Genomic DNA, 27,672 nt, shown 5'->3' on the forward strand with positions numbered 1-27,672 from the left:
AATTCATTGTGCTCATTCAATAGGGCGTCCAGTTCGCCGACGATACGCCTGGCATTAGGCGAATTGAGGTTATTGTAGCCGCAACGTGCATCCACACGATTGATGTCCTCACCGCCCATGAAGTAGATTTGTAAAAAAATATGTGGTTCGTTTGGCATTGGCAGCAATGAGCCTACTTTGTGGTATACCTGGCCTTTGATTTTGAACGTAGAATGGAATTGTTAACCATTTGCCGGAGTATTATGAACTATTTCTGTTGCTCCGAACGAAGTCATTTGGAAACATGAATTGAATGTGCGAATGGACTTCAGGAACAGGTTTGAATCTGGAACCGTGCCGATGAGCAAGCCGTTCAATGGTTCTGGTGGTATCTCAATTTCTGGTAGTTGCACTTTTCCTGATGTGCAACACATCCCGGCTGACTCATGTTTGAATTTTAGCGCATGAAAATGGAGACATTCTTTGTCCATAGCACCAATCAGCATTGTTGATTTCGTTCAGCTCGTGCCTCTTGTGATTGAGATGCACGCAATTGCGACATGCTCACACGCACGTTTTTGTTATCTTGTTGGATTTGTTCGTCTGTTCTTTCTGCTCTACTATTTTGCATGTTTGTGGCTTTATTCGTTCGACGGCCCAAATGGCCCCCTTGCGTCTTGCTGGCATTGTGCACTGTAATACACGCACACAAAAATAGATAAATTAAAATAAGTCGTACAAAATTTTGCACGCACTGCGTTGTGATATGCCGAATGAAATGTCAAAATGACGCGACGCTTCTCTTGAATTCTTCTCGGACGTAGCGCCATCTGTCATTCAACAACATAAATAATTTCGTTCTGTTTGAAATACGAACGACGGTTAAATTTGTTCATACAAAAATAATAAAATCGCAATTTAAAAAATGGGAGGGTGGGGGTAAGAGGGTGAAAATTTGGGGTTATAGGTATTTTCTGATTCCAAATAATAAAAAAAATACAAAAAAAAAATTCAAAAAAATAAAAGAAAATTTTTTCTGGATAGAGATACCCTAATCACCTAGCGGTATGAAATATACTTGTTGACCTATTCTCATACCTACCAAATATACATAAAAAAAATGATAAAAATCGGTCAAGCCATTTCGGAGGAGTGCGACCACAAACATCGTGACACGAGATTTTTATATATAGAGATGTGACCAATTAGTATGGCAATACAAAAATAACCTGACATGATAATGAAAATGACATCCACCCTTACTGATATAAAAAATAAAATATATGAAAGATCCACTTACATAGACCTAAACAGCTCTTCGATGTCATTCCTAGGGCAGATTTTATGGTAGAGCGCGTAGAACTTGTCGAAAGTGAAGGCCTCCTTGTCCATGGTGTCGGACTTTCCAGACGGCAGTGACAAATCGGACAGACACTGGTAGACGAGTTTCTCGGTTTTTCCCGACGCGAAAGTCCGCGCCACCACCTTCACGGGGACTTTGCCCTTTGGGTCTGTAAGGAAACCTAGACGCATCCAACTGGAAAAATGTAAAGATTAGTCGGTTGCGGTTCTGGCATTTGACGGTGTGTACACTCGATTCGAGATTTTGTGTTAGTTATCTATTCGTATGTAAGTGTTTTTTTTTTGTGTTTTAAAATAAATAAGCATAGACTTTTTATCAAATATGTTTCATAGACAGGGTTTTTATTTTTATGTTTCGGGCATTGATTGACTGGCAAAAAAATCATTCCGAATATGTGAGTTAGCTTTTAGGTAGGCGACTATGTATATAATACTGTTACCACCGTAATAATAAATACATCGGTAAGACATGTGAACCGATGTATTATTGTAATTGTGATTAATTGACCAAGGCAGAGCCAGTTTGATTTTTGTTTGATAGTTGCGCTCCAATGAAAGTGGCTAACATAACGACTACTCAATCTGCAAACCAGCCAACTGCACTTTTGACCAAAAATGAGATTTTGATGGCATTTTGTTATAAAGCATGTTTTCTATGCTCACGTAGAATTTCAAACTCCTAAACTAAACCTATAAATAAATGCATTCTTGTTCTTCACACAAAACAGCCAACTGCAGGTGCCAAATTTTCAATACCATAAATGGAACTCCGCTTTTTACATAATTTTTCTTTACTTATATATAAAAGGAAAGGTAAAATAGTGAATTAATTCATAGTGCATCTTATTTGTAAAAAAAATAATAATTTCCAGGTGTGTTTTTTAGTTAAATTATTATGTTTTTTCTCCTTCCTAACAATTTTCCCAAATGGAGTTAGCCGGTTTACAGATTAAACAGTCGTTAAGGAGTTTCGCATTCTGATTGCTGATAAGAGTGATAAGGGACAGTCGTCTTTCAGCTTTTGACAGCTAACGAGTATCAGGTTCAAAATGTAACATACCCAGCCTTAATTGGGGCAAAGTAACGTGTTGTAATCTTGAGTCCCTTTCAATAAATTAAAAATCAATTCCATAGCCATGTTTAATGATCAAATAAAATTAGCTTTGTTGAATGCGTAAATTAGTATCGAAATAAATGTATTTGGTCAGATCCGACTATAAATGAAATATCGAATATCAATAAACTACCACTCCAACTCCTTCAAATTGAAGTCAGGTCAAGTTTTATGCTTTTTATCTTAAAATACCTTACTTACGTGTGATAGCACCTATGTCATTTTTTATTTATTTTAATTGGTTTAAAAAATATATTTTTTACTTTTTTATTTGAGAAAATATTTTTACTAAAATAAAACATTAAAAACCGTGTTACGTGCACTATTAAAAGTAAAATGCGAAGAAATCTTAAGAGTTAAGTTTTAAAATCACAACACTAATAAATACAATTTTTAAATTATATGTTGCAATATTATACGGTACCATATTCAGACCACAAGTATATTGTATATGTATATTTTTAAAAACAAATATACAATTATCATTAGTGGATTTATTTGATGTTGAGATTTTAACTCGTAGGTGATAAAGCAGTAAAAATATTATATTGTAGAAAAAAATTTATAAGTATATAAAAAAAATGAGCTAACTACATTAAAAAACTCAATTTTGCCAAAAATGGATATTCGACAAACCAATCCTAAAGCGACCATATAAAAAGTTTTCTACATAAATAGCATTGTAAAGCGTCATGCACTTTTATAAATACTTATAGTTATAGTAATTATAAAAAAAGAAAATTCTAATTTCATCTACACAATCCAGCTATCTGATAAGAATTAGTAAAAAATAATGTTTCTAATACAATTTAAAAGTATTACATATCATTTGTTGGAACCATTATAGACTTAAATAGTGAAACAGTCGAAGTGTGTTAAATTACCTACTGTTAGTAGAATGCAGTAATTAGATGATTTTTTAAATCGATTAATTAAAAGGAAAATATTTAATTTTGAAAAATAAATACTTACTGTTTCATGAGGTTAGTACGTGGGCATACATTATGGGCCTTATTGTTATGCGTGACGATTCTCAAACATTCCTGCCACGTCTATGTATATAAGTTTGAAAAGCATGCGATAACATAAGAAAAAAACGTGCGTAGATATTAGTAAAGTAACAAAAATAACTCAATATATATTAAAAGTAAAATTACAAGTCACCAAAACGCCAGTTTGTAAGAAGATGCGTGTACAATAGAATCAGTTGATGGTATTTGATGGAAATACAAAGCATTTTAATAACAAAACTTATAGTAGAAAAAAAAAACAATCAACACTCAAATGTTCAATATTAAAATGATTTTTTTTAAATATTGGCCACTACTACAATAATTATTAATATAAATTGGCTGATTGCAAGTTCTAGCAGAACAGTCGGTAATATCCGAGAGTTTTGAGTCGGTTGAGAGATTAAAATAATACCACGTGACTTTTTAAAGGCTTATTTCTATATAATTATTAAGATACTCCTCTGATAAGGCTAACACGAAATCGATTCGGATCAGAAAAATATTGTATGAACGTGACATTTAGTGTCTCGAGTCTTACGTTTAATATTATAAATCTACAAAATTCCATCGAATACTATCGCCTTTGTAAAAATAACAAGAATATAATATAATGAAAAACATGCACATTATTGAAAGTTTATTAAGCCAGTAGTTAAAAGTTGTTATAAAAGCTTTGACGGAGAAAAAAAAGCTGTTTCATGCGACGTTGTTGATTAAAGCTCCCATGCGCTGAAAGTTTGCAAAAAAGAAAACTTACTGCTTCTTTAAACAAGTCATTGGACAGAAATTGTTTGCTTTTCCATTATGCGTTATCTTCCGTAGTGCGTCCAACCAAACCTAGTAGTAATTAGGACATAAAAAAATAATACATATTTTAATCAATAAATTAAATATTAATTATCAGTGATGTTCATAAGAATTAATGCCAATCACAAATTATCCGAATAGGTATTATTTTTAACATATAATAGAAGATAATATTATTACTTGCATAAAAAAGAAATGATTTTTTAAATAAGTATGATATTTATAATATTGTATAGTCACAGTTGTTGCGTTATGTCGACGTATCCATAAGGTTACATATAAATTGTACGTATTACATTTCACCATAGCACAGTTCGCCGTGAGTTTTCTTATCGGAAAGAGATGGCCGTATACTATAAGGTCATCTCTATAGCACTGAGATGAAAAAAATACACGTTGTTCGTGGAGTATTGCAGACAATAATGTTCCAATTTTATTAGATCCTAATCTAACTTAACAATAATTAATACTCCAGTATATCGGCTACTTTCAAAAGTTGTTTCATGTAAACCTACAAGAACCGTGCTTTATTTAGACATGAATTTTATCTCAGTACTATACGACCCAAAGAGGTTCGACGGTCTTTAATATACGTCCATATATTTCCGATACAACATTGCACGTTCAAGTGTGATACGGCGAACTGCATACGTACAAATTTCCGGACACGATCCATAAATATTGTTGAATGGCAATCATGCTCAGTGCGGTTGATATTGTGGCCCCCGAGGTTCACTATATTCAGGCCGCAGCAAGAAACTGTGTTCTTGGATCATAGTGCTAGGTTATTGTTTATACTTCAAATGGAAATAACGTTACCTAATTAATATGAGCAAATATGCAATCGAAAATAATCATTTACTGCACACAGGTTAACACATAAGAACTAGCACTACTGTCAGCACTTGGCATTATTTAGTGCCGCAACCTGATATAGACGGCCCTGATTGTTCCCAACAAGAAATAATTACAAATAGGTATGTATGTGAATATCGTCAGTCAGTCTATTTTGTAAAACTCATAAATCCCATTTTGGTCAAAAATAATATTTTTATTGAATATACTAGTATTCAAAATATCGACCATTGTACAAGATTCTTGCACCATAACAGGTTTCCAATAAGCTTATTTTTGAGAGCGTCCAGAAGAAATTTCTTCGATGTCTTTATTTTTAAACACAAAATTTTATCTAGGTGTTACATGTTAACTTCCGACAGCCTTTCTTCAAGGCACGTTCGCTTTTCACTCTCTTGAAGCTCGTTGGTCGCTTCTGCTGTTAAGACATTTTTGCCTGTTCTCGCGAGGGATGGTTTCCAATCCGACCTCCTAAAGAATTTGAATTGATATGCAGCCCTCAATTATATGTTCTGGATCACAACCGTTTCCTTGTATCAGACTTATCTGGGACCATTACTGAGGGGTGCGAGACTAATCAATATGCTCCCCAGAGACAGACATTTTTAGTGAATTGTTTATTAAATTAAAATTTATTGTTTGTGTTTATTTTGATTCTGTCTTCTGAGGGTAATATTTTCTATGTATTTTTAATTAACACGTTTGACTAGCATCACTTATTATTTTTCAATTTAAAGCTCACGTTGTGAACGTCTTGAATTAATATTTGATATGAACATAATGTGTTGTTTTTTTAATACATAAATATCACGTCCAATCATTTCAAAAATAAATCCATATAATCTTCGTAAATCGTATCTTATACAACGGGAAAATTTGCAAACACCTAAATACCATCAATCATTTTAAATATTGGTTCTTCTTTGTTTTTATTTTTTTGGAATTGACTGTCATGAAAAAAATGTTTTTGGATTTACGAGGTTTACAAGATATAACGATGATATTATACTGGTCGCTTCCAAATACCTATCGACAAAATTAGACGATTATTCTGTGGGAAGAGTTTCATGCAATTATTAGCATCTCTATATTAATTATTTTACTGTGATAACAATGGTTAAAGTTACGCCTTTAACTGATAAATTACCTTAGCGGTTGCAGCATCAGGACAAACGACATGCTGCATGTTTATGTTGATATAGTCCGTACCGCTGCATATCGTCAGTGATTTGTCTTCCAAGGTTTCCCCATGCTTGCTTATTAGGTTGAAACTTAACTTGGAGTCCTGAAAATTAATAAAACAGCGTAAGTAAATATAATATAATGCCCAAATTACACGACTACAGCGCCATAAAAATATCAACCAGTCGCTTGGATCGGACATAATTTTTATTTTAACTAATTTCGATAAACGTATTTATTGTTATGCCACTGCGCCCCCATCGAATGCCGTGAGAATATACTGTCGACGGCCGCCCCCCAGATCTAACTATATTGTTATTGTAAGTGTGATTTAGTAGTTTTTAAATAATCTATTTTGAAGATGAGATCTAGATATAGCACATATAACACTATCATTGCACATATTTAGATATCTCGCTGTTTATAAATGTATATGTTACGCCGAATGTGCGAAATTGAATATTACATGAAATTTGCAAAATTTTGCCTAAATCATGAAAAATGCAAGCCCGTTGCCTTATTCATGAATTAGACAAAATATCTGGAGAGTGCGTGAATTCGGCAGTAATTTTTCTGCCTAGTTCATGTATTGGACAAATTAGATAGTAGCGCTACGGTGGTATTTTTTGCAACTAAACTAAATGTATCAAATGCTCATGCATTGGTCAAATATTATCTATGGTCAAAATAGATGATCGCGCTCCGGTGGTGTTTTTTGCAACTAATCAAACTAAATTCGTGCTTGGGTATCAAACGTGCAATGGTCGATTGAATGTTTGTGATAGTTTGTTGACACTTGATAGCTAACCTCAAAATGGACATTCAGTTGAATAATTTAATTCAGAATTACAAAACCTAACCTAACCTAATAATAATAATATTATATTATGTCCAATTTTAACTAATAAAACCATCCGTATTAAATTTCCTTTTTCTTCTGTCATGTTGACAGTTCAAGAATTCCATACCCTGGCGAATTCATGTACTCAGCAGAAAATTTACCTAATTCATGAATAAGGCAACAGGCTTGACTATTACATGAAATAGCCAAAATTTTGCCCATTTCATGTAATAGTCAATTTCGCACATTCGGTGTAACATATACGCAAATAATAGTTTATTTAACATAAGTACATAATTTGGAAACACCTTTGAGAAATATATTATAATCACTAGAAAAAATCTCTTTGAAAAAATATGATACCCAGCAGGATTCGCACCCATCTGCTTTGACCACAAATATATACTTCCTATATAATTGCAATGAATTTAACTAATGATTTTTACAATACTCTCTGAAGCGTTTTCTAAATTGCGTAACTTATTAGCAGTCGGCGTTTATATTATAAATTAAAGTATTGAATTACCTTATTCGTTTAATAAAAAAAATAGTTTTATTATTTATGTTAGATGCATATATGATATCCGGATGATAGGTTAGGTTGATCTGATCGTCACCTAGAAATCTGATCCTGAGAATGGCAGTGTAATTCGGCCTTATATGGAAAATATTTTAATAAACACCGATTCTATTCAACAATTTTTAATACGGATGATATTTTTTGAGACTACAATTTAGGTCAAAAGGCTTACTCTGAATTTTCGTTAATTTTTCCTTTCCAGAAGAACGCAACAAAAGCCGTTGTCACTGAACTGGTTTAATTCATAAACAACCTCGTTGCAGTTTAACGGACTATACATCCCGCATTCACTCTGACAGACCTACGCGCTACAGGGTTGACATGGGAAGAGGCATGGATAGTTCCGCGACCTTGTGCTTGGTCTATTCTCTGAGGCTAGGACGTGTTGGGCATATTACGGCGGTATGTATAATATATTTTTTTACGTAGGTACCTATACTATTTGAATAAACACCATGAGTGTTCAGGTATATTAGTTGCGATTGTGGATATGTAAATAGGGTTGGAAAAAAAAGATTTATTAAATTCAAACACTGTGGAAGATTAATGTAATAATATAATGATTTAATTTATTTAGTTACGCAGTTTTGATATTTAGAATGATTCTATCTTATAACAATCAGATAATTCAACAATAAAAACTGACAACCTACAAAGCAGTGTGTCAATTACCTGTAATTTGTAACATCCTTCCAAACGATTAAAATTTAAAAAAAATTCGTGAGAGCACATGACTTAAAAATGTGTCAACTAGCAAACAAATAAAAGTTCTATCACGCATGAGGTTGGTGGTATGATGTGATACGTGTGGGGCGACCTTAGTGTGGTTCTGATATATTTTGACAGCTTTTACTAACTGACGCTATTTGTTTTCGGGTCAAAATGTCATATGGGATGGGAGCATCTGACTGATAACATTTGAAATACCACATAAAACAACACTTTTTTCACGGGGAACGAGCTTATCGTAAGCTCACGTGATGTGGTGGTAACGTGTTTTTAACATTACACGCAAGCATATATAATATATTATTATATACGTACTGGTACCAATTAACATTTATACTTTTAATATTTGTACTTTTAAACATTTTAACACAACGATCGAGGAATGATATACCGATATACACGACAACAGAATATCACGTATTTTGAAATAATGGAAGAAGTATAGTTACTTATACCCCTGCGTGGCTTGAAGAAAAAGATAACACTTAGTCGGCAACTAAACCTAATTTAATCCCTTTTTCGTAGGGCGCGTACCTACTAGTGAATATTAAACAAAAAATAATAATAATTACCCCGACGTAAATCATAATACCCCCCTCTGCCACCCCCTTACAATAAAGTACCGTGTCATCTTGACAATTATTTTTAGATACACTTTCAAACGTTTTTGTCATCTCGATAAGCATCCATGCCATATTCTTGTGTAATATATATCTAATATTTAATTGCCCCTAATCTGTAGTTTTAATTATCAAATTATCAAAAATCAAAACAAACCCCTCTATCTCAGTACGTGCTTTGTAATATTCTCGTAAATATGTTGCATTGTACCCATAAATTGAGATGTTACGCGTTATTACAAACAGGCTCGCAACAGTCAATATTTTAACTACTGGTTCGTACGAATTTTTTGATTTACTCTAATATTCCCAGAAATATTCTTTTGCCAGTTTTATAAATCTTAGTATCGATTTACAGATTTACGAGATACAAAAACAACACTAGAAAACAAATCACTTTTAGCTGCGAGGATCAAAATTCCGATTATACACTGCCCGTGCAACAGGGCCATATTGTAAACACGTCTGCACGTATTTATCGATTCGGAATTGAATCATAAAACATCAGAAGAGAATGCCTACATAATTAATTGATTCGCGAACCATTTTAATGCACGCCTTCCCATCAATCGAATCGTTTCAAAGGAGAAAAAAGATTCACCGAGATTTATTGGCGGAGCGAATAAAATGTTTACGATCCCAGATCGGTCAGTGGCAGTGGTGTGCCTAAATCATTCAACTGGACTTAAAAGTATTAGGCACCACTCACCAGGAAGTCTATCAATTGCCAAACGTACCATTCGCGTAGGGACGGATATATTGAAAGGGCCCTGGAATTATATATTTTAGGGAGCCCAAAAAAACAACTTAATATTACGTATTTTTTTTAAATGTTACGATTTTTAATAATACTCCCTCTTCTGTTGGCTAAAAATGCCTTATTATTTTAAAAAAATCTACTATTTTCCCATTAAAGCAAGAAATTGTAATCGAATTTGATTTATTTTTTAAAAAAACCATGTCTGATCTGAATATAGCACCTCTCTTGGCTGTGATAGAATTTAAAGCGAGATAGATAGTTTTGACTGTTTAGACAGCTAACTTATGCTGATGCTTAACCGCTCGGCTATCGTGGTGTCGCATTAATATTTTTTAGGTTGTGGCAATTTAAATACTCAATGTTAACTTATACAACTAGATAACTAATAGATTACTAGCAGAATCAATTGGCGACAGCCAGCAGTCTCGTTAGGCCATGCAGCCGGCGTGGCGTTCTAACCCACAGGTTTTAATATAATTATGAAACAATATAATACTTATATTGACTTGCTGTGCTCGATTATTTTCTGTATTAGGTATTTAGAATGATACTATTTTTACCACGTTTTTCTTAGCTCGTATTCTTGTTTGTCCGGTGGTTGTTTATTCAGTATAAATATTGCAATCGATTTTTAACTAACTTCCCGACTAGCTAGGCATTTGAAACTTATAGAATATATCAGAAAACGATGCCAATGCATTCTTTTAATACTTTTAGCCATCTTTAAGTAGAATTGAATTCATTTTCAGTTAATTCTGTTTTGTATGAAAAGTTATTTCGTAAAAAATCCGTAATCCAATCCACTATTATTGGTTGCTAAGGAGGTGGTCCTAGCAACTAAATTATTAAAATATACGTGCGTTACTATGGAAATCAAAATTACATTTCAGTATTCTATATTTGTTTGTTTGTTGCGAAAGAGCAAAAAAAATGATTTGTTGACAGTTGCCTTATTTGTCCTAAATTATTAATACATAGAATTGTCAAGTTTATATGATTCAACAGACAATTTAAAAACGTGGTATATAAAAAGTTCTTTTTATCTTGTAATTATTTGATATAATATCGCGCTAATATCAGTGTGAGATACATTTGTGAGATGGTTCCAGGAAGAATAATACATGAACAGTTGTACATATAATTTCCACTTTTCACAAAAAAGTGTGCTAATCAAGAGAAAGCTCACATGGGTGTGACTGATTGGAAGTTAACTTCTAAAATAATCAAGAATATGGTGTTTATTCCAGAATTGCGTTCGTTTTTCAAAATCTCTTAAAGGGGGTAATAATATTGTATATTATGATGATTTCATTAGAATGTATTCGTTTTATTTATTTAAATTCATTTATTCCTATGTTCCCTAACTTATCGTTGATATTATTTATTATTATTATGTTATTATTGAACCTTCTTTAGCTCTGACGGGAATTTTCCGTCACTCCACTGAATTGTAGGGTCCGAATTCGGAAAGGAGAACGGAAAACGTTAAACGGAACATTTCGCAGTGTTTATTTATTTCGTGAGATGCTAATAAAAAATCGTAGCTGTAAAGTGTAAATCAATCTTAAGCCGGTACGCGACGGTGTAAATGTAAACTAAGCTTTATTCGCCAATTATAATATGGATCACATGATTCATTATGAACCCCGTTTATTGCGGCTTTAAAGAGTTGCCGTTTTGGGTACGAGGGTCAGGTTTGGAGCCCCCTTGCGAAACCAATGGAAAACCGCCATTGGAAACATATACCTACACCAAATGTTACACGATTTATTACGGTTATGTCACTGAAGATGTTCATGCTTTTTGATGAAGCGACCGCGTAATGGAAAACCGCCACTGACTTTGGTCTAACCCATAGAGGTATTAAATAAAAAGAGGGGCGAGGAATCGGCTTTCTCTTGATTGAAGCAGGCCAACAATAACCGTGGCGACAAGATAAAAAAAATGCAGGGCATCATGGAGGATTTACTTTGGTCATTATAACGTACCCATATAATATGGAAATTTTGCCGAAAATTGATTACCAGCCTGCCTCACCATAATATGTTTAATTAGTGATTCTTTGCCATTCCACATAATACGACCAAATAATTTGAGATTATCGGTCAGTATGTCTGTGTCGAGCACCAAAGATTTTATAATTAAAAAAATCCACTGCATTTCTGTATATTATTCTTATAGCGCCTGTACACGTGCATGGATTTACTGGCAGCAATAGTGCGTATTTTAAACTTTCGTGACAATAACTGTTCACACATAAAAGTGCTAATTGTCTCTATAATCTCATTCTTCAAGAGTAAGCGAGACGCGATAATGTCATTTTATGGTACTACTTGACAGGTCGTAAAAATCGGTTAACCTCAAAATGAGTCTTTCCGCAGTGTAGTTCGTTTTTTTACCAGCAGGATCGTCACTATCGTTCTACTGCGCAGGCGCAGATTGAAATTGTCGCACGAAAATTCAGAAGCTTCCGAACTTTTTTGATTCATCCATGCAATCTTGCAACTGCAGGATAATTCATGGTTACACGTACATTTTCTTTTTATGGCCGCGATAATACGTACTGCCAATAGTAAATTCATGCATGTGTAAACGGGGTATTACGTATATTTTAAATGTTAACAACTTCACGTATATAGAAAATAATAATATAATGACTATTATTATTAAATTTTCTGCAGGGAAACGAACATCGTACAATGTCGTTAAAAATATGTATATAAATAATTCAGAATTGAATAAAACTACCACAACGTTATATCACATTTAGTCGACACTGATGCAATGGACAAATTAATATATCTTGGACGTATTTAAGATGGGAATTATTATCACCGTGATAAGTTTAAAATATAATATCTTGATTTATTTCTCTTTAAGGCAGTAAGCGTACCGATCGATTCTAATGAGGAAATGTTTTTCTTCGAAAATTTTTAACCTTTCGATTATTAAGACAAGTATATTATTATGCAAGATTTATGTATCTATAGTTAGATTTTAGCAAAATATTATTTATTTATATAAAAATCGAATTTCACAGGAAGAACTACGCCGGAAAAATCAATTAGCGAGGTATGCAGAAAGTATTTGGATCAAGTATGAGAATGTGTAATGTTTATTCAATAAATTTTAAAATAAAAAGCTGTTAAAAAACCTCAATAAAAATAAAAATATTCACTTCATATTTATAGATATCGTTTCAGCTATTTCAAAAGACATAATATTATATACTTACTAAATAATTCTTGTGAGAGTCTCATGTCGTAATTGACAAAATAATGATTGTCCTTGAGGGTGAGTTTTGTTTAATTATATAATGTACTAATATTATATTTACCTTAGGTACTCCCCCCGCTCTGATATCACTGACTTGGCAGAGCTCGATGACATCTCCTTCCTGAAACAAAAAATGAAATAAATTAGATGAATTTTACACAAAAACATTGAAGGAAACATACTTAAATACATAAGGAAAACGAAGTAGCAGCTGAAATATGACTACTAATGCTGATTATTAATTAAGATATAAGAGGTGGTAGTTTAGTATACGTTAACGCATGGGCCCCACATCTTGAAGCGGGCCTCCAGGCTAGGATCTTTGGTGGACCCCCCTACCTATCGCTGAGGATAAAGGATCTACAGTAGCGTTTTCCAAATGGTGTAGCGGTAAAATTTATGTGTAGGTATATTTAGTGTTTTATTGTATATTTTAATACATCCATTTCAATTATGGAGATGTCGAGTATTGATACACAATTAAACATAGTATCGTAGAACCACATAATTTAAAATAATAATATTGTTGAAGGATAATATCGCAGGCAGGAGACCTTTTTTTACTATTAAACTAAATTTTTGATGTGTGTTTATCTCACTTATCTGGTCGACTCGCCTCGTCGGGCCCCTCCTGAGCCTGGGCCCCCAGGCTAGAGCCCTGTCAGCCCCTCCCCCTTGTGGGGGCCATGCGTGAATGTCCCAGATGCTGACTGATTTAGAGACGCCTGGGATAGTAATTAAACCAATAAATTCATTCATAATTTGAAAACATCTCATGTATATACCCACTAGACCCGACTAGATACTACCCGACGGGACAAAAACCGATAACCAATGTTATTGATATAATAAAAGCAGTTTTTGATATATTTTTAGGATGTAATTGTATTTTTATTTAGCACTAAACTTAAAATTCTGAAGAAAAATAAACGAAAGTTTTTATTTATTGCAATTTGAACCTCCCTATCTCCCTTTCATATTATTGTATCATATTAAAGCATTCTTTTTTTGTTTATGTTAAAAAATCAAATGATTCAAACACATAGTTTTTGAGTTATTTATTTGATTGTTGGAAGTAAATTTAGAATTCTATATACAAAATTAAAGTCGGTCGCCAATGTATTAACGCAATTCGATAACCATTTCACGTAATAACTACTAGTTAAACTCATCTTAATTAAGTAGGATGCCCGTAGCTCAATTGAAAAAGCACATTAGCGTGAATACAGTGGTCACAGGTACGCCCCCCCACAGGAACGACATAAATATAAATTATGTAGGTGGATGGAAGAAAACGTCTTCTGAACCTGATAATCGTGACGCGGATGAATTGGCTGTCGAACCATCCCTTCCTAAAGGGTTGACTCCATTCCTCTCGGCATTCAACGGTTCGCAAGGTCTAGGTTAGTGCATCCAATGTTTGCTTTAATAGTCTGACGCGGCATGTCTAAAAGACAAGACGCCGCAGATGAGACAAACCGACACTAACAATCGTAACAATTATGCCCGTTAGGCCACGCAATTATAGCTGCAAGCCAGATGTTCTCGACTCAAAGTGCGTAGTGTCAGGGTATGGAGGATGAACCGGGAAAAGTGCGAATGGCACCTGCTAGATTTTGTTAACTATTTTTTCCGCACACAATTTTTCTGCATAATAATAATACGCCATAATAAATCAAATTATACACCTAATTTCTGCATTCCTAATCGCTCAAATAAACGGTACTTTGCCGGCAAGCTTAGGATATCTCATCTTAATCAATATAATATGTTCAAAATGATTGGGTGACTAGGTACAACGAAATAATGACCTAACCTAACCTAACCTAAATAGATTCCACATAAATTAATGTTTCATAGTTCCGCTGGCTGTTCTGTTTTGTCACTGTTCTGTTTTATCACTGTTCTGTTTTGTCATGTTCTGTTTTGTATTGTTCTGTTTTGTCCGGTCACCCTCTAAGAGACGTTGCTGCCCATGTATAATTCAAATACTAACAAAATAAATATAATAATATACATTTCGCGTCACCTAGAAACAGAACTCATTTGACCTTAAAACGGGGAGCTCTCATACGAGAATCTTTTCTCTTCAATATAACATACAAAAAGATGCTGTTTGACTGTTTCCAGATGCGTATCGTTCACTTTCCTATGCATACTATGCAAATATCGTTCAACTAGTTTCTCTGTGACTCTATTCATAAGCTCTATTATGTATGAGTCACAGAGATGTTTTGCAAGTGAGTCGATTCTCTTTACTGAATAATTCAGGGAACAAAAATGAATCGTAAACTAGATGTGATTCTAGAATCTAGAGTACCTAAGGTAAAGTATACGATGTTATAAACCTTTGACATATACGTGTAGGAAAGTACTTATGTATCATCGCGTTTTTTTATAAAAAATGGAATCTTCAAACATTAAGTATGATATTGTATTTAATACTCGTACCAACTTAATAAAGTCTTAGCATGAAAATATTGGACACGCTGGACAAAATCACCATTAATTCCAACACGTTACTTAAGGGCACTGCTTTCAGTTTTTGATAAGAATCACCTCCTCCGGCGGCCATCTTGAAATAACTATATTATCAATATATCCCAGTTTCTAAAGCACCCACGATCACAATCTTGTGTTGTCAGTATACATTTTAATATAATAGCCGTCAGTCAAAACATTGACATCTGCAGAGTTCTGTGCAATTCCATATTGCCTATCTGCATCAGTGGCGAAGGATGGAGGTAGGCTGTTAGGATCCGCCATAAATAGTGCACACTAACTTAACTTTGTTAGTCATACGTATTTGTTTTCATTGAAATAAGACTACAATTTACAGATGGTGTCAAACTCTGCGAAAACCAAGCCTTAATAGATAATAATCAAAATTACTCGTCTATCTATAAAATATCTAAGATTATGCAATTAAATAATACATAACTTTGGATATTTTATAGCTAAAATAATATTTTTTTATCTATTATAATTTGGTTTAGGCAGGGCTAAATGAATTTAAAAAAAACAACAATACGTGTAATATATATTTTTAATCCAACGAAAATAAATAAGTATGCACAATTATGTCGTATCGCCCAAAATATACCAAAACTATTATTGTTTGGTTTAGGCAGGGTTTAATTGATTTTTAAAAACTAACCAACACCATTCTGTAAATTTATTTTAGTCTTAGTTAAATAAAAATAAATATGTATGACTAACAAAATTTAATGTGCACTATTTTGGTGGTTCTTAAGAGCCTACCTCAACCCTTCGCTACTGATCTGCATGCACACTACCACATTCACTTTGGTTCTTCCAATTAGATTTCACCATTTCCCTCAAAGTCTTTTAGACAAGAGATAACATGTTTTATTCAGATACTTATCATGTACCGTTTCCATTCACAGACCAGTCCCAACCTTCGGGAGCGTGATATTACTGTGCTCACTAGTGCACCATACTTCCAGCCAGATAAGCAACTCATCTTGAGTGTGTTGCTAATTGAGGGAGGTTTTTCCATTGTCGATATTTTTCCAAGTTGGCAGCGTCTTCAGGTGTGCGCCAAGGTGGTAAGCTTGATTTTTAAAATTAGGAATCCAAAATATACTACCCCCTACGGCCTATTGTGTTATGACATCTAACTACATGTTCATGGTAAATTACGCACTATTTTGAAACTTTGTCGGTAGCGTGCACGATACATGATTTGATTCTATAAAAGTTCAGAACTTCAAATCGGTTTCGGATTAAAAGAGGAGTGTCAGTAGGCACTACTAAACTAAATATCTGACCTCGAGTATAATTTTTTTTTCCGTGGCGCGTTTAGTGACGTGGAGGCCTGACCATCAAAAGAAATACCATTTTTTATTTTTCATTCATTATTTCCAATCATTTTAGTTTTGTATAAATTGTACACACATGGTTTAATTTAAACAGTCTTCTCTCTTACAAATCGCAATATACAAGTCGTCGGAGGCCCTTTAAATATTCTGATGAATCGGTTGCATCATTTGCGTCAAAAGAAATGCGTCGCTGATTCTGTCCTTGATTAGAATAAAGTAAAGATACAATTTTAATGCGAAACAAAACCAATCATTGCAATAGTAAAAATATTAAGTTACTTTTTATTGCGATGAATGTCGTTATAATATAACATTTCCAGAAAAGTATTTTAGATACCATGTATAATATATTGTATATTTTAATATAACTAAAATACATCAGGAGTCTTTCGGTGTTGTTTTTATGAACTATAACACAACACTATAAAAACAGGCTTTCCATCCGAAAGTCCTTCTACGGTTTAACTGACACTTCCTGACATCTCTTGTTTGTTTCCTTGAACAGAAGTACAGCCGCCTCGTAAGTACAAAGGCTGTACACTAGTCGAAAAATTGACTGTAATCCTTCTGCAACGCGATCATATAGATGTGAAAATACACGATATAATAGGAAGTCTTTAATCTTGATTTTTCGTCTAATAAATTGAAACTTATTGCGGTTTTCTACGATTATTTTGATGCATAAAGTTTTTAAGTCATGTTTTTGATACCAGAAAACCTGGACTGGAATGAGGCTATAAAGAAAATGGGCCAAAGTATGTGGATAGATTTTCACCATAGGGCATCATTAGAAAAGGGCAAATGGAGTAAGTCTATTCTACCATCACCACGAGAGGTGCCCTGGTTTGTAGAGTCTCTTTTGACGAGGAATGAGCTTAAGTTAATACTGAGGCTAAGAACAGGGCACACAATGGGCAAAAGATTGATGTCGTACATATAGCACTACAATGCCCTAAATATGAACTTCACAGAGTACAGCTGCAAATTGCGGATATCTATGAGAATGTCGACTAATTGAAAGGTGTCCTGGCGGTGGGTAAGACGGAAGAGCTAGGCAAAATTGTAAAGCTATTTAACAGAATAAGAGTGAGGACCTGATCGACGGATCCCCTTCTAGAAGAGAAGATGCGATATGACAGCGAGTCGCAGTCAAAGCCTCGGTAAAATCACAAAAAAAAGAGTTATGTTTTTATAATTATAATCAAACGCGAGAAAATATGCGAGAGTTGACGTCAAGCCGCTTTGCTAGACGTAGCCCTTCGGATGAATCTGACGATTTGACAGACATCTCGCGGAGTGAATTTTTAATTGAAAGTCATTGTGAGTAGTTCCAGCATGCGCAATAATTACGTATGTATCAGTGATCCAATTTTTGAGTAAATAAAAAAAACAAATAAGAAATGTAATATCTGCAGCGAGGGGTAGAGGTAGGCTGTTGTGGCTATGTCAGTCATACTTATTTATTTTTATTTAACTAGAAAATACAAATTGCTGGTTAATTAAAAAAAAAAAAACAACTTAACGCTGCCGATACCAAACTATAATAGTTTATGTATGCTATGGGCGATCCGACAAAAATAGTGCATACATTTTTAGTCATACACACTTGTTTTCGTTTAATTGACAATACTTATTACAGATGATGTTGGTCAGTTTGTAAAATTCCACTAAGCCCTGCCCAAATAAAACCATAATTGATAAAAAATATGCTTCTATCTATAAAATATATAAAATCATGTATAATTTAATAGGGTACATAATTTTAGATATTATATATTGTATAGAATATTTTTTTACTATTATCTATTACGGCGTACTTTTCGCAGGGTTTAATGGAATTTTACAAAATAATCAACATTATCTGCAATTTTTAGTCTTAGTTTAATGAAAACAAAATACAAATGACTGCCAAAGTTTATTGTGCACTATTTATGTCGGATCTCATCCTTCGCCGCTGTGTAATATAATATTATATAGTTAAACATTATTACGATGTGGTAGGTATACAAAAACATATCAGTGCCATTTCTATTTCATCAATATTTCGACGTTTAAATCACTTCTCTTTCAAGCCCCTTATCGTATTCATGGCCCCACATCTTGAAACGGGCCTCCAGACCAGGATCTTTGGAGGACCCACCTACCTACCTATCGCTATGATTAAGGGCAGTGTTATGCTCTACAACAGTGTTTCCCAATTTTTGTATAGGAATTATCATTTAAATATATCAATCATCATAGCACATGAAATTGCAATGCACAACCACATATTTAAAATATTTGACAGCCCTGAAGTAAAGTAGCGCCGCAGGCGACTTTTTAAAAATTTTAGAGTAAATTTGTGACATGTGTTAATCTCACTTAGCTGTTCGACTCGCTACTCCGGGCCCCCAAGCTAAGAGGCCTATCAGCCCCTCCGCGTGGGGGACATGATTGTATGCATGTATGCATCATATAAATATAACAACAATTAAAATGGAGTTCATAACGTTCTATGCTAGACCTCGCTTTGAGTCTGAAGCAGATTCTCACTGCAATCCAGAAAGGATTCCTTGAGCAAATATGATTCTTCGGCGGAGACGTTATGTCAGCACAGAGCGGGATTTTCGCGTTCTTTAAAATTTTCTTAAATTCCCGATTTTATTTAAGTAATTGTATCTATACACATTTTTACTTTTTTTAGAATGTTCGATCCACGAAATTATAAGTCGATACGTTACTGCTCAGCCATCGTGGGCGTTTAGTAAATAACAATAATATTATACGAATTTTATTTAGCTGTGGGAATTAAATTATTGGTCGGTATATACTAATAACATATTATAAAGTACGCAAAAATTTCTTTGTTGAAGATTAAAAAAGTACGTAAAATTAGTCATGTTTAAAATAAGTAAAGGTCATAAACGATTTACATATTATGGGGTTTGAGAAAATACTTAGAAACCGCTTAATTACCAAGCTGTACCTACCCATCAAACTAAACGAAAATAAAACAAAGTCCTTGGTTTAAAAATACAACTCCTATGTTGTTTTGTTTTGTTTTGAAAACGTAGACAAACATCTACGGCGTCGTAGGACTCGTTAAGATGCTACGATTAACTGCTACGGCCTACGGGCTACGACAGACGCCTACGGATAGCGTTGTTTCTAGATAATGTCGATTTGTTTGGCGTACGTAGGTATTGATTAATTGTTTTCCTAACTGGGACATGTTTTACCTTTCGAATTTGTTGTGGGTGGTTAGTGTTGAATACGCGTAAAAAATTGAATATTCTTTATACTTAATATATAACATATTTTTCCCCAGTTGACGATACTACTCTGAAGCAGACGAAACTGGCCATGATTATTATTAAAACCAAGTACAATAATTACTACATGTTTTGTTTTATTTTAATTAATATAATACATATATTTTGCTATACAAGGAAACATATTTTGAATTAAATATCTTTTTTCAATATTGAAATTATAATACCGTTTTGAAATCCTACAAATCCTCTTTCGTTTGCCATGCGAGTACTTTAAACTAATTATACTAAAGGTGCAAGTATCCTTCTTGCGAATAATATATATTATCTGCGCTTGTATTGTAGCACGTATCATTGCTGGTCACCAAGGACGTTGTAAGGCCACGGAAGTAAACCAGACATCGCGTATCCCGACAAAAATACAGTCCAGTTAAGCCGTTTTGAAATACCGGTATTGCAATCCCTAGACACCGATTGCAGAGTATATTATGTAACTATTTAAAACATTTTTCATAAATTACCAATTAGAGACAACTTTATAATATAAGTATAGTATATAAACTATTATGCGAATTAATTGAAGGTCATTTTATATTCAAAATTATTTTTTACTAAACTTCATAATATTTGTATTATAAGGTTTATTTTATATTTTAATTAATTTACAATACCTTGAAATAATGTTGCTAGATTAAAATATTTTTTATACGATTATTATTTAGAATATGAAGATTAACAATAAAAAAAAATCATATATATCAAACGGGACATTCATGTCTCATGACATATTGACACTTTCTGGAATCGACATCGAGTGATGTCGGTCCAGTTATAGTCCAAGCCCTTTGAGGACAGGAACAAGAATGAAAATTAAGTAGAGGGTTCAACGAAAGGCTAACGATGTATACTTATTGAAGCTTATTTAATAAAGATTGAATAGAATTGTTATTAATAATTTAAAAATCGCTTTAAAATGACGCTTCTTATTTATTAACCCGACTTATTCCCAGCCATCTGACAGTCTTCCCCATGGCCTGGCTACTTCCCTATCGACCTTAAGCGACAAGCAAGGCCAAAGTGAGTGGAAAACATATGGCATTCTTAATTTGGTATATTTAGAGGGAGCTCTTCCTCGTTCTCTCCAACCTTTGAACTGTCCAAATAAAATTTTAAATTATACAGCCAGACAAACTGAGGAGACTTTGTTTCGAATTTGGAGTTTGCTGATTATGAAATCGTTGGTTGGTTTGGCCATCCACGAAACTTATGACATTCGCCTTCATCATCCCTTTCTCTGGTCTTTACTTTGCCTTCAAAGTGTCTGAGATCTTAGTAAACGCATATTAGTTATTTTGTTTTTTATTTGCTCTTCCAAATCGGTTGTATTTTTCTGCATTGTTATTCTCCTTTTGATATCTGTCTCGCATCCACATTAATTTTCATTCATTGACAGACATTTTCAATTGTTTTATATATTTAATTTTCTGAATTGAATAAAAGCTTATACTGTAAAAACACTTTCTATAAAACTAGCTAATATATAAAGTAGCTCTATAAAAGGGTTTAGTTTGATGACTCACTTTATGCTCAGTGCAATTTCGCAGAGTTAGTGTCACTCTGTCTACGCATTACTCACGTTTAAGGCTGTGTTATTATTAAAAAGGTGCATACAAAGTGCATTAAGAGCTTTTACAGCGTTGTTACTTTTGTCTGGGGTGGATAAACTTTCAAGACAAGAGACAGAGGGAGTATACTATAAAAAATATGTCAATATATTGTAAGTAACAAACATTAAACGTCAGGTAGGCATATAATTAAAATAATTACAAGATAAAAAGAACTTTTTATATACAACGATTTACAATTTTCGGTTGAATTATTATATGCTCAAACTTGTATTTGATATGAAGTAAATAAAAAATAAACAAACAAACAAATATAGAATACTGAAATGTCATTTTGATTTCCATAGTAACGCACGTATATATTAATAATTTAGTTGCTAGGACCACCCACCTAGCAACCAATAATAGTGGATTGGATTACGGATTTCTTCCGAAATAACTTTTCATACAAAACAGAATTAACTGAAAATGAATTCAATTCTACTTAAAGATGGCTAAAAGTATTAAAAAAATGCATTGGTATCATGTTCTGATATATTCAAAAAGTTTCAAATGTCTAGCTAGTCGGGAAGTTAGTTAAAAATCGATTGCAAGATTTGTACTGGATAAACAACCACCGGACAAATAAGAATACGAGCTAATAAAATATAGTATATGTAATAATATATAAATTATCTACGAAATATACTTAATTTAATAATGACCATGGCCGGTTTCGATTTCTAAGTCATTAATAGAAGATATGAACCGATAATTTATATATTGTTTATATTATTGGTAATTATTTTTTGGTATTTTCGTGTTATGACCAACATTCAACTTTATATGCCACGTTGCGCTAATATCATAATGCGAAAAGGCCAAAAAAACCAACGGATATGGAGGCAGACTATTAAGAGTACGCGATGGGATAGAGGTCGTTAAGCAATATTTAATTATTACAAGTACGCTATAACTAAAATTTGTAGAGATCCTGATAACGGTTAGTAATTAATGTACCTAATATTAATAATTTGATTTAACGTACAAAATCAGATTTGACGAAATGTAGAAACCCCTTCAGAAAGTATTATAAAACATTACTAGTTAATTTCGTCGTAATTAGGTAGGACGGACATAGATTAGCTGGTAAAGGATATGGGGGCGAATCCTGCTGGGCGTAATATTATTTCTCATGAAAGATTCTTTCTAGTGGTTATATATTTTATGAGGCGTTTTAAATTAGGTAAAATATAATTATAAATTATAGGTTGTAGGCGATTGAAAAGTAATCTGATAAATCGAACAATTCTAGGAAGACGTGTGTTTCAAAAGGTCACATTAAGTAATATGTACAGATCTGAAGTGGCGGAAATAATTTCACACAGGAAATAAACTGGATAAGGTCCGCATTAGGGGAAGACCCATCGAGAAAATGACTTCCGGAGGTCTCGAAATATGGTGCTATCTTTACGCGATTTCTGTTCAATGCCTAGTTTACTAAGTATGTATTTATTTTTGAAACTGCACATTATTAACAATAATTATAATATTGGAATTGAATTTTAAATATGACATTCATAATATTATTACGAGTATCAAGAGTGCTAAGCTAATTTGGCATAAATGACAATGATCAACTATTTATTTTTTGGATTCTTAATATATTTTTCACTGATTGATTACACTGGCGCTAAGGTCCATTTAGGTCCATGGCCGACTGCACAACCATCCTCCAGGAGTCTCTGTCCAGAGCTTCTCTTTTCCAGTTGGTCACACCCAGCTTCGCTGCATCCCTGCTGACGGCGTCCGACCATCTCTTCCGAGGTCGGCCTAGAGGCCGGATACCCACTGGGACTCCCTTGTAGACCCTGTAGAGAGCTCTGCTTTCTTCGCACCTTACAACGTGACCGGCCCATCTCAGCCTTCTTGCCCTCAGAATATTTCTGATCTTCGGCTTGAAAGACTCGTAAAGTTCGGCATTCTTACGAATGCGCCACCCTTGGTCCTCTTTAATTCCTTTTTCACTGACTATTTAAAATCCCAAAAAGTATTTTTATAACTATTGAGATGCTGAATAATATGGCATTATAATTAATCTAAAAATAAACGAAGTAAGAATCAAAATTTATGAATTCAAGAATGAAAACCTAACCTAACAAATAATCCAGTACATCGGCTATTCTCAAAATTCGTTTGCTGATGGCTTCCGTAAAGTTTAAACCGACAAGAACCGTGCTTTATGTAGACATGAATTATATGTCAGTACTATACGACCCAGAGAGGTTGGACCCGTCTTTAATATACGGCCATATATTTCCGTTACAACATTTCACGGTGAAGTGTGATACGACGAATTGCATATGTACAAGTTTCCGGATACGATCGCAATATATAAAAACAATGACTATGAGGTAGATATTAATGATTTAATTTGATGTTGTTAATTGACATTCTATTAATTCAATTAAAAAATATATGTAGTTTCGGACCGGTTTCGTACGTTTCAATGTAATATTCTGAACTAAAAGAATATATAAAATCTTACAGCTATTTATTTATGCTATTTAACAAATTTTAAAACAAAGTTATTTATTGAAAAATGAACAATTATTTAAACAACAATACAAGTTCATTAAATTTATCTAACTTCGCAGAACGCATCAATATAACCGCGATAGCTGAGTGGTAACGTAGACGCCTGGTAAGTCTGGGTCTCGGGTTCAAATCTTGGGTCAGGCAAAATTTATGTATTATTTTTCAATGTGTGTTGGAATCCAGAGCATGTACCTAATGAATTGAGCAAGTGGCTACTATTTATTTATCTTTAAAAAATGTTTCTAAACTACTTCGTGAGTCGTCCTAAATGTAGTTCATAAGAATTCATTTTATTAAATAACTTTTGACTATGTATAAAATTGTTTGTATAAATAGTTATAATATTGTATATTTTGTATCAGACGAAACCGGTGCTGATCAATAATAAATTATGTGGAGTAAGTGGGTATTTTAATAATTCGTCAAATGATTATTTTCCGACTGCCTTTCTACAAGGCATGCTTACTTTTCACTCTCTTGAATCTCGTCGGTCTCTTCTTCTCTTGAAACACTTTTACTTGTTAGTGCGAGGGATGGTTTCCAATCCTGGTGTCCTAATCAATTTGAATTTACATGCGCCTGACGATTACGTACGTAGTCGCAGCCATGATTTATTCTGGATCTTATCCTCGCGTCAAGCTTATCAGGCACCATTAACGATGGGTGCAAGATTAGTAAATGCGCTCCCTAAAGACATAGACATTTTCAGTGATGTACTTTGCATTTTGTTTTTGAAACTTTATTTTTCTGTGTAAAATTGTAGATATGTTTTTTTGTTTTCAAAATTATATTTTTCTGTATTAAATTGTACTCAAGTATGTTTTGATTTAATTTGTTTTTCTGTTATTATTATTAATATATTCTATATTGTAATATTTGTTATAATGTAAAGCTCATGTTGTGTACGTCTTGAATTTATATTTGTTATGTCCACAATCTTTTGAATTCTTAAATAAATAAATAAATAAATATATTGAGTATATTTTTTAATTAATTTCACAATTATTCATTCGTGAGTCACACGGAGCATCTTCAATGGAAAATATAATGGCTGAAATGAATAGCAAATAGTCAGGCTTCGACGGAATGGCTGCGCGTCTCGCGGTGCACGTCATTAGACGTTGATGACGTCACTAAAAATGAGGCTGCACGGGATGCGTTGCCTGGCAACCGCTTTTCAAGTTCGAACTGGGATAAAGAGGTGAAAGGGCAAGGCTGCCCGTCGGGTCGGGGTGAAATGTGAAATTGGCGAAAATGTTGAAAATTAGCGTGTGGCAGGGAACGCAGAAACTATTATTTGTACAGGGTTACTTGCTATGCTGGTGTGAAAGAGTGGTGGGACTATTGTATTGACCGCACTCAAAAAACAAAGTGTATTAAACCATATTTTAATTCCGTTTTTGTCGGAACTAACACTATTCAGGAATAGATCAAAATCGACTTTAATATTCGATTTCGATTCGACGAATTTAATTGGCAGTGTGTATTTTAGAATTGTTCGAATTTCTAAAGTAAGCATGCCCCATAACTCAGTTTTGTCTTTAATTTTGTAAATCGTGTTTTGGGACGAAATTCTAGACGGTATTTTTAACGGCGGAAAAGAGTTGATTGTACTTATTTGTGGAAGGAAGAGGTAAAAAACCTCTAGTTTGGATTCTAGACTGAAATGAATGGTGACTTTTTCTATGTCTGGCCACTTAATGTAACCTAGCGTTCAACATCATACGGGGTTTTCCATATTTTGGTAAGACAGGCGACCACACAGAGGGAGAGAGGGGAGTGGATCTGAACACTCCTCAGGGAACGAAAAAAATACTAATTATTTAGTTTAATGGAATATTATTACGTCTTCATCAGGACCTCATGACTTAAGAATGATGCCCTGAATAATTTGGCTTTCGAATAGCCTTCTCAACGGATTGCCCTCACTCTAATCATCATTTTACGACGCGCAAGACCTGTGCCAACGGAAGACCCGTGGCACTCATGAATGTGCACCATCAGTAGTTTTCAATGTTTGCTTTAATATTCGGATGTGGCATCTCTAAATACAAGGCAGGCGTGGATGAAATAAGCGGACACTAACAGTTATAACCGTTAGGCTACGCGCTTTCGATAACCACTTCCGGATGCGAAAGGTCGCAATAATAAAGTATTGGTAAAAGTGCGTGGGTTCGCGATATAAATGCGGATGTTAGTTGTACCTGGAAGATTAAGTTAACCACGCCCTTCCCACCATTAAAAATCAATGATAAATGATGACGGTGATTCTGACCCCCATACCACTTTTCTGTGTGCGCACCTGATGAGTGATGACGTGCCAACATGGCTACAAATAATAAAGCAATATAAGACAATATTTAAAAGTTGTATTACCTTGCCCTCACTCTTCCAGTAGATGAAGAATCCATATTCGTCTACCTTGAAGAGGCAGCTAGGCTCGAAGTCTGTGTTGTCCTTTTCTTCGGTCCATCTGTCGAAGATCGCACCCTGAAATGAAAAGAACATAATGAATAACGCACACAACAAACAAATACGACTGTATATCATAACATCAATACTAGGGATTGAATTACCGAATGAATATATCAATACCAGTATTTCTTATTGAATATCGGTATTAAAACCGGTATTCGTCAAAACATATTATAGTAAAAAGTACCTATCAACAATTAAAATCTATTTAAAACATTATTCTATAGCAACCGAAAGTATCTACCCACGTTTATTATGTTAACCTTTATATAATATATAGATCATAATATTTTGTTAGAACTGATAATTTTTAGAAATATAAATAAAGTTCGGGTAGAGGAAAATCTCTCTCAAATTCAACATTTGTTGGATGTACTATCAACGTTTGATCAATAATTATAGTATAATATTTGCCATGAATATTTTCCTTTTCTAAATATGTTAATGCATTGCGACAAGTATATTTGAGGGATTTTGTTTTATTAAAATTAAATTTTTGTTACAGTCAATATATTTGCATTTTGGCAGCATTTATCTTATACACTAAATTGAATATACAATATATTATATAGTACATATCTAGTAGTAATGAAAAATAGCATTGAATTCAATTTCCAAAAACAACGTGTAGGCTTTCTTAATACCGAAAATACCGATATTTTGGATTTTTGAAACCGGTGTTTCGGTATCGATAAATAATTGAATAACGGTTTTTAAATACCGGTATTGCAATTCCTAATCAATATCAACAAATAAGTTTTCTTGCATATAACATTTTTTGAAG

At 33.6% G+C, this 27,672-nt stretch overlaps 1 protein-coding gene across 1 annotated transcript in view; it reads right to left on the bottom strand.

The window, feature by feature from the left end:
* Nucleotides 1-27,672, bottom strand: part of norpA (no receptor potential A) — a 138,921-nt gene that overhangs the window by 24,247 nt on the left and 87,002 nt on the right. Inside the window, exons 3-7 of the mRNA XM_085948923.1 lie at nt 26,790-26,903; nt 13,180-13,239; nt 6,278-6,415; nt 4,226-4,305; nt 1,280-1,516 (exon numbers count right to left, since the gene is read on the bottom strand). Of these exons, the coding sequence (XP_085805049.1) occupies nt 1,280-1,516; nt 4,226-4,305; nt 6,278-6,415; nt 13,180-13,239; nt 26,790-26,903 (629 nt within the window). The remainder of the gene's footprint in view (nt 1-1,279; nt 1,517-4,225; nt 4,306-6,277; nt 6,416-13,179; nt 13,240-26,789; nt 26,904-27,672) is intronic.

The sequence above is a fragment of the Rhyacophila brunnea genome, unplaced genomic scaffold, assembly GCF_057557595.1.
Source record: "Rhyacophila brunnea isolate RB1 unplaced genomic scaffold, BYU_Rbru_1.0 scaffold_21, whole genome shotgun sequence".
NCBI lineage: Eukaryota > Metazoa > Arthropoda > Insecta > Trichoptera > Rhyacophilidae > Rhyacophila > Rhyacophila brunnea.